We start from the raw sequence: 11,410 nt of genomic DNA, 5'->3' as shown, positions 1-11,410 counted from the left end.
CATTTTAGAATTTAATGAAGAGAACGCACAGCATATTCAAACTTATGGGACACAATGAAAGTAGTGCTAAAGGAAAACTCATAGCCCTAACTGCCTCCTTAAACAAATTGGAGAGTTCATACACTAGCAGCTTCACAGCATACCTGAAAGCTCAAGATCACAAAGAAGCTAATACACTTAAGAGTAGACCACAGGAAATAAACACAACATTGAAATCAACCAAGAAGTAACAAAGAGAACGATACAAAGGAAAGAAAACCAAAATGAAACAACAGTAAAAACAAAAAAACAAAAAAACAAAAAACAAAAAAACACCCCAACAACAACTAGGAGCTAGTTCTTTGAGAAAATCAACAAGATAGGTGAACCCTTTGCCAAAATATCTACGGGGCAGAGAGTATACAAATTAGCAAATTCAGAAGTGAAGAGATTAACATAACAAGAGAAACTGAGGTAATTCAAAAATTCATCAGATCCTAATACAAAAGTCTTATTTCAACAAAACTGGAAAATCTAGATAAAAGGGATGATTTTCTAGGCAGAAACTACATATCACAGTTAAACCAGGATCAGGTAAACCATCTAAATAGTCCCATAAGCCCTAGGGAAATAGAAGCAGCCATTGAAAGTCTCCTAACCAAGAAGAGCTCAGGACCAGATAGTTTTAGTGTAGAATTCTATCAGACCTTCAAAGAAGACCTATTGCCAATACTTTTAAAACTATTCCACAAAATGGAAACAGAAGAAATACTACCCAAATTGTTCTATGAAGCAACAGTTACGCTGGTAGCAAAACCACTCAAAGACTCAATAAAGAAAGAGAACTTCAGATCAATTTCCCGTATGAACACTGATGCAAAAATACAGAATAAATTCTCACAAACCAAATCCAAACACATCAAAATGATCATTCACCACAAACAAGTAGGCTTCAACCCAGGGATGCAGGGATGGTTCAATATTAGGAAATCCATCAACTTAATCCACTGTATAAATGAACTCAAAGAAAAAAATCACATGATCATTTTATTTGATGCTGAGAAAGGATTTGACATTTTTCAACACCCCTTCATGATAAAAGCCTTGGAAAGACTAGGAGTTCTAGGCCCATACCTAAACATAGTAAAAGAAATATACAGCAAACCAGTACCCAACATCAAACTAAATGGAGAGAAAAATGAAGCAGTCCCACTAAATTAAGGAACTAGACAAGGCTGTCCACTCTCTCCTTATCTATTCAATATACTACTTGAATTCCTTACTAGAGCAATTAGACAACAAAGGNAGGTCAAAGGAATTCAAATTGGAAAGAGAGAAGACAAAATACCACTATTTGCAGATGATATGATAGTATATTTATGTGACCCCCCCCCCCCAAATTCACCCAGAGAGCTCCTGCACCTGATAAACAACTTCNGCAAAATGGCTGGATAGAAAATTAACTAGAACAAATCACTAGCCTTCCTATACTCAAAGGATACACAGGCTGATAAGTAATTAGGGAAGGATCACCCTTTACAATAGTCACAAATAATATAAAATATCTTGGTATGACTCTAACCAAGCAAGTGAGTGACTTTTATGACAAGAACTTTAAGTATCTGAAGAAAGAAATTGAATAAGATCTCAGAAGATTAAACAGTCTCCCATTCTCATGGATTGGCAGAATATAGTAAAAATGACCATCTTTCTGAAAGCAGGCCACAGATTCAGTGCAATTCTCATCAAAATTCCAACTTACTTCTTCATAGACTTAGAATGAGGTATTTCCAAATTCATTAAGAATAACAAAAAACAATAAAAACAAAACAAAACAGGATACCGAAAAGTATTCTCAATAAGAAAAGAACTTCTGACCTTAAGCTGTATTACAGTCCAATAGTGATAAAAACTTTATGGCTTTGGTATAGAAACAGGCAAGTAGATAAGTGGAACAGAATTGAAGACCCAGAAATGAATCCACACACCTATGGTCACTTGATCTTTGACAAAGGAGCTAAAACCATCCAGTAGAAAAAAGACAGCAGTTTTAACAAATGGTGCTTGTTTGACTATAGGTAACCATGTAGAAGAATGAAAATCAATCCATGCTTATCTCCTGGTACAAAGCAAAAGTCCAAGTGAACCAATGACCTTCACATAAAATGGGTTACACCAGATATAATAGAAAAGTAATTGCAAAGAACCTCGACACTTTGGCACAGGGGAAAATTTCCTGAGCAGAACACCAATGGCTTATGCATTACTAAGATCAAGAATTGATGAATGGGACCTCATAAAATGGAAAATCTTCTGCAAGGCCAAGGACACTGTCATCAGGACAGAATAGCAACCTACAGATTGGGAATGGATCTTTACCAATCCTCTATCTGTTCGAGGGGTAATATCCAATATAGGCAAAGAACTCAAGAAGTTAGATTCCAGACAACCAAATAACCTTATTAAAATGTGGTACAGAGCTAAAGGAAGAATTTTCAACTGAGGAATCACAAATGGCTGAGAAGCACCTAAAATAATGTCCAACATCCCTAGTCATCAGGGAAATGCAATTCAAAACAAACCTGAGATTCTACCTCATGTCAGTCAGAATGGCTAAGATCAAAACCTCAGGTGACTGCACATGTTGGCGAGGATGTGGAGAAAGAGGCACACTCCTCCATTCCTGGTGAGATTGTAAACTGGTATAAGCACTCTGGAAATCAATCTGGAGTTTGCTCAGAAAATTGGATATATTACTACCTGAGGACCTAGCTATACCACTCCCAGACACATACCCAAAAATTGTACCAACAGATAATAAGGATACATGCTTCACTATGTATATAGCAGACTTATATATAATAGCCAGAGGCTGGAAAATACCCAGATGCCCCTTAACGGAGGGAAGGATACAGAACATGCACACTTACACAATGAAGTACTACTCAGCTATTGAAAACAATGGCTTCATGAAGCTTGCAGGCAAATACATGGAATTAGAAAATGTCATCCTTCGTGAGGTAACTCAGTCACAAAAGAACACACATGGTATGTAGTCAGTAATAAATGGATATTAGCCCAAAATTTTAAAATACCCATGATACAGTTCACAGACTATAGGAAGCTCAAGTGTTTGGAAGACTAAATTGGGGATGTTCCAGTACTTCTTAAAAGGGGGAACAAAATTCAGGAGGTAGAGTGTGGGAGGGACATCAGAGGAAAAGAGGAGGAGGAGCGGATAAAGGGAGCAGGAGGGAGTTAGGAGATGTGGATGATATAGAGAGGGTCAGGAAATTGAACAGAGGTGTGTATCAATGGGAGTTGTGAACTGTATGCAACCATCAGGAAGCCAAGCCCCAGATGCCAGCAAATCAAGAGGCTTCCAGGATGCAACAGTGATGAGATTAGCTGAAATGCCCATAAAGGGGAGGGAGAGCATCTAGAGATCATATCCAGAGGTTTTGAAAAATCCCCAGTTGGAATATGGGGTCACCAACTCATCCCCAAATTTTTAACCCAGAATTGCTCTTGTCTAAAGGAAATACAAGGACAAAATGTGGAGCAGAAACTGAAGGAAAGACCACCCAGATTCTGCCCCATCCCATGAAGAGATCCATTCCATGAAAAGACCCTAAACTGAGAAACTGTTGTTGATGCTAAGAAGTGCTTGCTGAGAGGAGCCTTATATAGCAGTCTCCTGAGAGGCTCTGTCAGATCCTGAGAAATATAGGTGCAGATGCTCATAGCCAACCATGGGGTTGAGCATGGGGACCCCAGTGGAGGAGTTAGGGAAAGGACTGAAGGAGCTGAAGGAGCGGAAGGAGCTTGTAACCCCATAGGAATAACAACACTATCAACCAACCAGACCCCCTAAGGACTAAACCACCAACCAAAGGGTATATCCATGGAGGGAACCATCGTTCCAGATGCATGTATAGCAGAAGATTGCCTTATCTGGCATCAGTGGGAGAAGAGGCCATTGGTCCTGTGAATGATTGATGCCCCAGTGTAGGGGAATGCCAGGGCAATTAGGTGGGAGTGGCAGGGTGGGTGGGTGTGTGGGGAAGCACTCTTATAGAAACAGGGGAAGGTGGGAAAGTTTAGGGGATTTGGGGAGGGGGAACTGGGAAAGAAAGTAACATTTGAAATGTAAATAAATAAAATATTCAATAAAATAAAACTAGTAGAAAGTTAAAGAGTTAGTAGGAGAGCAGTCTGTACAAGAAGGCAATTTATCTGATGCTAAAATAAACTACTTGAGGAAGAAGTTTACACAATCACAGTGTCTAACAGAAGCTAAGTCAAGCAGTTAGCTGGATGGGGATGTTTGAACATTCAGGATATTTAAAAGAGGGTAATACAAGCAGTTGAATAGAGAAGAAGGCTTACACATTCAGACAAATTTAACTAAAGCTAAGATAAACAATTAGTTAAGGGAGAGGTTATCTATAAGCACAGAGATTAACAGGCTAAAACAAGCACTTAGATGGAGATTGAGGTATGCACATGCAGACAAGTTTAACAGAAGCTAAGACAAGCAGTTAGGTTGAGAAGGGGTCACAGACAATTTTTTTTTTTTTTTACAGAAATTCAGACAAAGCGCTCGAGAAGGAGGTTTGTATATACAGAAATGTTTAACAGAGCAAGTAATTGGAATCTGTTATTTGAGGGTGGACCTGGGTCTTGGGATTGGCACCAGCATTTGCAGAAGAAACTTGTACTTTATCATTGGGATGGATCACCCATCACTACATTTCACATGAAGTTTACTAGAATCAACATTTTCTTTTTGTACTTCCTTAAGGGAGCATGTCCTCTATCATTCTCTTTCTAGAAACAATGAGATCAGTCTTCTAGGATGCAGTCTTTAATGTAGGCCTCTGTTATCAACCTCAAAATTTGCTTCAACTATGCTTTCACACTGTTACACATGATCCTGTAATTTGTAAAGAAAAGGGAATTATTAAACTCCCCCAAATAACCCAAACAGATATAGATCTCAGATCTTGTTAACTTTAGTGCATCCACAATCACTACAAGTTATTTTCATTCAACCAAAATCATTTGAAACATGAATTGCAGCTTCCCCTCAAACATCTTTGATACTTAATTGCTCTATTTGATGATTAGAAATTCATGTTCCATGATTGTCTGACACAATTCCTGCTGTTTCTTCAGGTATGTGCTGGACATTTCATGGGCAAGAAGCTGTGTTTGAGCTTGTGGTAGTATTTCTGCCTTGGGAACAGAATGTTTGGATAGCAGTTGTCAGTCACCACTACATGTCTCTTGATTGCTTGCTTGTTTTATGCCTCAGGTGAAACAGGGAAAGCATGATACGTTGTAAACCCATTAAATTCAGACTCCTCTGAGCACAGAGGCAAGTTCAGGAACTGTTTTGATAAAAAAGTAAGGCTGATGTCAAGATTTATGTTCTTGGAAGAATCAGACTTCTGGGCATGTTTTAGAGATATTATTTAGGTTAGGCTAACTGAAGTACAAAGGTCTATGCTAAATATTGGTGACATCAGTCCTTGGGCAGTGGTGTCAGACTACACCAAAAGACGAAACCTAGAAAAGCATAGACATTAATATCTCTCTGCTTCCTGAGAGTAAATACAGAGTGACTAGAAAAAACCATGATTCTTACAGTCTAATTTCTGTGCTGTTACTGTACCCTCAGACTGACCCAAAACCATCCAAATATTTACACCTTCCATCATTTCCATATGATAGGTATTTGTCACAGAAATGACACAAGTACGTAATATAGAAAATTGGTTTTTGCTTTATATGACCCTGCACAAGGGAAGGCCTGGGCCAAGTAGTGGGAGTGGGTGCGTAGGGGAGCAGGGGCGGGGGGGGTATAGGGAACTTTCAGGATAGCATTTGTAATGTAAATAAAGAAAATAATAATAATAATAATAATAATAATAATAATAATAATAATAATAATAAAGAAAATTGTTTTTTGGAGAATTCTTCACTGTTAACATGAATAATCTGGTGATGCACTTCATACGTTTTTTGAATTGGTTCTTGGGGAAAATCTGGATGTATTTGGAGCTGTATCCCAGAAAAGCATGTAATAGCTGTAAAACAGTTTAATTGGCTCTTCTGTGGGGATGATGTAATGGCAACATGATGAGAGAAATGAGAATGAGGGTGCTCATGAGGAATCAGAGAGGATCAAGAACTCAAAGTGGAAAAGGGAGAGTGGTCAGTCATCTTTTATGCTGACAAAAACCTGGCTGAATTGTGACTGTGTCATGAAAATATGAATAATGCAAAACGTAACTATGTATATGAATTTATTTGTAGACAAAATTTCAAAGTTAAATATAATTCAGACTGTGGCATAGGAAATTTTCAGGACTGTGGATCAACTCCATAGTGAAAAGAGGCCCAACTGAGTGTAAGAACAAAGGCACTTGAAAACTGAAAGCCCAACCTAGGATCCTGTTGAAAGAGTCCGTTTTTCTGGACTTCACTCTCCTAGGGAAGTGCCTCTTTGTGGTATGCATAAAGAGGCTGCTAACAATAAAAATTGCAAGGAACACACTGACCTCATCAACAGTCACCTAGAGCCTGCCTATCTATCTATCTATCTATCTATCTATCTATCTATCTATCTATCTATCTATCTATCTATCTATCCAAATTATTATAGTCATGCAAGGTGTGGTCAAGCAGTTCCTATAATTGCTGTCTAAAAGGAAGATCCATGAATTCATTAGTTCTTCCATCAACAAGCTAGAGTTTTCATCTGGTCTTCAATATATTCCAGAATCAAAAAGAAGTAAGCTTTAATCCTAATATGGGAATGGACATGATTGCCAGAGTGAGAGCATGCAGGAAAGATAGGAAGCATCCATCCAGGACATTTATACATGATGCCAGCACAATGTCTGTTCCAGGTTAATAGTGGATCTTCTCATTTCCAAAGTTGTGTATTATATGCTTATCATTTCATTTGAAGAGTCTTCATTAGAAATGAGTCATTGTACTTCAAATGATTTATTAAGAAAACAATCATGAACAAGCATCTTCGGTCATTTGAATTTTAGTTAATTGAACATGTGGTCAAGTGAACTACTAAGAATAATCTTCACAGGCTCATTTTAAATCAAATAGGCTATTTGACACATCCCTAAACAATGCATGTATTTTTAACTAATTTTAGAGACTTCACCTCACAATTCACTTGTGCCCATTTGAACCTGGTCATTGCTCAGGACCTATCACTAGTTCTAGTAGTCATGGAAACATAAGAATGTGTACATTCTTATTTCTCTTATGGTTGGCAGTCACTAACATTTGAACTTCCTAGAAGAGACATAAAAAGGTAAGAATTGTATACTTCCACATGCCTTTCATTAGTCTTTACTATCTTAAGACAGGGAACACCAAAGAAGGCCACTGACATATAGGTCAGGCTACTGATAGACATTAGTTCCACTTGAGTAAATTATCCCAAATATTGTAAGTGTCAGAAGTCCAATGTGTGAATACTTTGTCTTCATGTCCTTTACTGTATAACTAACTGATGTTGGACTCTGTGTTATTCTCTATGTATTAACTGAGACTGATAGCAGTGTGGGTAACATTGGAGTGTCACTACTATCCTGAGGGGTTTAAAGTAGGTTCAAGATAAGCAAAGCATGAGCTATAAATGCAACTATTTGTGTGAGTCCAACAGTAAGCAAGACTTTGTTATGAGCAGTTAACATATGCCTAACAGAACATCTTCCATTTAGTTTCTTTAGCACTACTTGTGACTCTCTCTCTGTTTGATATTTCCAGTGACTTAGAAGACTGATGATATTGTCATCCTCCAAATGGATTGCTATACCCTCAACACTAAAATGTAAAGTATGACATATGAAGGCTTTCTATTTGGTTCTTTATGAAAAGCTCATATCTACCCTTGGGTTTCAGACTAGAACAATACCACATCCTGACAAGCTAGCTCATTTGTCTGGCACAAAATTATTCTACATCCTACTTTCATTTCTCCTTCAAAGTATAGTGGTCCTGCAGTCTGCTACTTCAGATATGCCTTGACAAGAAAGAGCTTATGTTGATTTCCAATAAATTTCCAAAAATAGCAAGCCCATCATGTTTATTATATTTCCCAAGTGGTAGTTTTACTGTCTTGCCCCTTTTAGAAAGTACATTCCACAGGAGATTTTGGAATGGTAGTTAGCTGACAGTTCGTCTCTGCTTGAAAGGAGATTCCCTAGTACAGACCCCTCAACCTTCTGCATGTATAATGGCCATGATGTTATGCACATTCTGGAATCATTGAAGATCTTTTCCTTTTTTTTTCTCTTAAAAGACACATCAGGATGTTTTCTCAGCATGATTTTCTCATTTTCCTTTTAGTAGACTCATAGGCCTGAATTGAAAGAACTAAATAAGTTTTTTTCATAGTAATAATATGAAGTATTATTTATTTTAGTCAGAGATGTTATTAGCTCAGCAAAAAACTTCTAGATCCATTATATGTTGCACCACAATGAAGTCAATTTTCACAAAGTACAATATTGAATAAGTAGTGGATACAGAATGCACATATTCATTATTCATCATCTTTTATATACATATAATAGTTTTGATGATGTAGCAATTCAACTCACTACCTCACATATAGTAGGTAATCAGAATACTACTATGAAGATTTACAGGAAAATAGTTATAAATAGAAATTTAATCTTGTGTTCACATGGATTTTAATTATGCAATATTACACATAGTATTCCACAGAAATGCACACCCATTTGGGTAATATCTAGAGAATTATGAGAGTGTCTTCTCCTTGATCTACTTAACATACCTATTGTTCCATTACGTTCCTATCTTTGCGTATTTAAAAAATCAGGTATGCTTTTGCTTGAGTTAAATGGGCCCACCATGTGCATTATTTTTTGTCTCTTTTGTCTCAAGAGCTATTAAGGTACTAAAGTGCTCTCGTAAGGATTATGCAATAATCCACTACAGTAAGTTGAGCATCCCTGTTTGGAATAATCACTGATGTTTTTAATGTATTTTTTGTTTCTCAAAGAGAATGGCAATAAGCAGCACCTTACATGATACTTCAAACTCTTATTTCACCAGGAATTTAAGTATTGAAATGGATAATAAAGAAACAACATAGGAAAATTTGGAGGATACTATGAAATTATTTTCCAAATATCTTACAATGGAGATGCCTGCCACAATCATAGATCACAAGTTTTCTTATTCATAGTTAACTAGTATATAGTAGCCTGACATGTGTATAGCTCACTTAAATACAGCACTGAGATAGTAGGGGCATGGAATGGGTATTTCATACCTGTATACTATGACTCATTCAGTTTTCCACATTTGTGTTCCTGGTTGATTCTATAATTGTACTGTCTCATTTTCAGATTTTCCGGGGTGAAGGAGTGGATCTTCAGAGTGACTGGCTTCCTTTGCAGCCTCTTATCTTCGGGGCTTGGAATAATTCTTGCAAACAGCAAATACTGGCGCCTCTGGGAATTTGACAATGATGTTGTCCAGCTTGTTTACATCGGACTTTGGGAAGCTTACTACCATTGGGAATTTAACTTCCCTGATACTGAGACAATAACTCTCGTACACAGCCCTATCAACTCGACCTGGACAATATCACCTGAATTTCAATGTGCACGGAGCCTGATATTACTGGCAATGCTGATAAAACCTGTTGTTGTGATTTTTAGCTCAGCAGCCATTAGGGTCAGCATAATCAAAGCTGCAGTCTCTGAGATTCAGATAGTGTGCTACAAGTGTTCTGTCTTAATTCTGATCCTCAGCAGCCTTTGTACCATTATTTCTGTGACCTGGAACCATGTAGTAGATCTCTATGGAGAAACCACCCTTGACTTTCCACCAACCTTTCCAGTTAAGAAAGAAGCCCTGATTAAAAAACACAGCACTCATGTGTTTCCAATGGGTCTTGTGACAACCATTCTGTCACTCTTTTGTGTGATTATGTTCCTTTATGAGATAAAGTCACTGAAATGTCAGAGGAAGCTGGACGCCCAGCAAGCTTCCAAACAGGATGACAGGTCCATAGATGAGTGTGCTGGTGTTTGCAAAATGTGCCAGGAGACTCCCCGACAAGGCTTTCTACACCCCACAGTACTCCTGTAATTATTTACTCAGATAAAATAAAATATCACATTGATTTTCATGGTATGTCTGAAGTTTTATTTTCTTCTTCCTGTTGAATGTGCTATCTTCCTTAAAGGTATTCTCATCCTAAACTCTGCATTCTAAGATGATGTGTTCAGTAATAAATCTAGGAACCACACCTAGGTTAGAGGTTTCTTTTTAAATAAAACATAACACCCAGGTATTTAAGCATGCATCATATTGTGGGCACTTAACACCTAATGTGTACTGAATGGAGAGCAGTACTTGCAGCCTGTTAGCACTGCTGAAAGTTCTTATTCTTGAACTAAAAGAAGACAAACAGTTTATTGGATATCTTAGTGCTCTGAAGACTCCCCCCTGATAGATTTTTCTGAAATACCCAGTCATTTCCAATGTGTTCTGGGGCAGAGAAGTGTTCCATGTAGGGAACAACTGGGTAGAATATGGGCATGATTCATGTATATGGAAGCTCTCAGAAGGCTAGAGTACTAGACTAAATATTGCTATGTCCAAAATAATGCAATGCATCCACTCAGTACCAAAGAGTAGACAAGTGCTCCCACCGAAATAATGAAATATCCTCTTCAAGCTAGAGGGTGCTGATGTTTTAATTTAGCAGAGGAGACAAAGAGTCAGCAAAACAAGGGAGAAAATCTGGAGGCTATATTTCAGGGAATCTTGTATCTCTGACTGAGTAGCAATTAGATTGTTTCTGCAGATCTGACTTGCTAGCAATCAGACAGTTTATACAGGTTTCAGAGAACAAAGTGAGACTAATGAGTATTCAAGAAGTAGAGATTATGTGTTTGATGTTTTTCATTACATGTCCAAAGTTATAAATTCAGCCCCAGTTGGAAAATATAAGGGGAACATATTTTGTTTTTATTATCAGTCCTATGCCTCCAATTTAAAGACACTAAATATTGTCTCTTCCACATCAAACAAATGTATTATATGACAGCTTCTTTTTAGGCCCATGGTGTTTCCAGTTTTAAAGTACCCCAGCAAACTAGAAGTTATCTGAATGAGTCTTTTTATGAATAGCAATAGTAATATCTAATTTCTTTTATTATGTTTCACTATCTACAGTATGAATAAGAAAAATTTATTTTCATCAATTTCTCTTATTTACTGAATTCTATTGCTCTAGGGAGTATACCCTGTAAGACCCTCAACCTTTAAACTATGCTTTCAGAGATCTTCAAGTGGGATGTAAAGGGAGGCCTTGAATCTGTATCTTAATGTCATGGCCTATAAGGGTTTGTCA

At 37.4% G+C, this 11,410-nt stretch overlaps 1 protein-coding gene across 1 annotated transcript; it reads left to right on the top strand.

The window, feature by feature from the left end:
• The first annotated feature begins 7,258 nt into the window (after positions 1-7,258).
• On the top strand, positions 7,259-10,179 carry LOC110314847. The gene is made up of 3 exons (XM_021189061.1): positions 7,259-7,324; positions 7,783-7,846; positions 9,393-10,179. Exons 2-3 carry the CDS (start codon positions 7,818-7,820, stop codon positions 10,138-10,140), a joined length of 777 nt encoding a protein of 258 aa, XP_021044720.1. The 5' UTR covers positions 7,259-7,324; positions 7,783-7,817; the 3' UTR covers positions 10,141-10,179.
• The last annotated feature ends 1,231 nt before the right edge of the window (positions 10,180-11,410 follow it).

This window comes from Mus pahari, unplaced genomic scaffold (genome assembly GCF_900095145.1).
Source record: "Mus pahari unplaced genomic scaffold, PAHARI_EIJ_v1.1 scaffold_10927_1, whole genome shotgun sequence".
Classification (NCBI taxonomy): Eukaryota; Metazoa; Chordata; class Mammalia; order Rodentia; family Muridae; genus Mus; species Mus pahari.
This window is presented reverse-complemented; position numbering and strand designations above follow the sequence as displayed.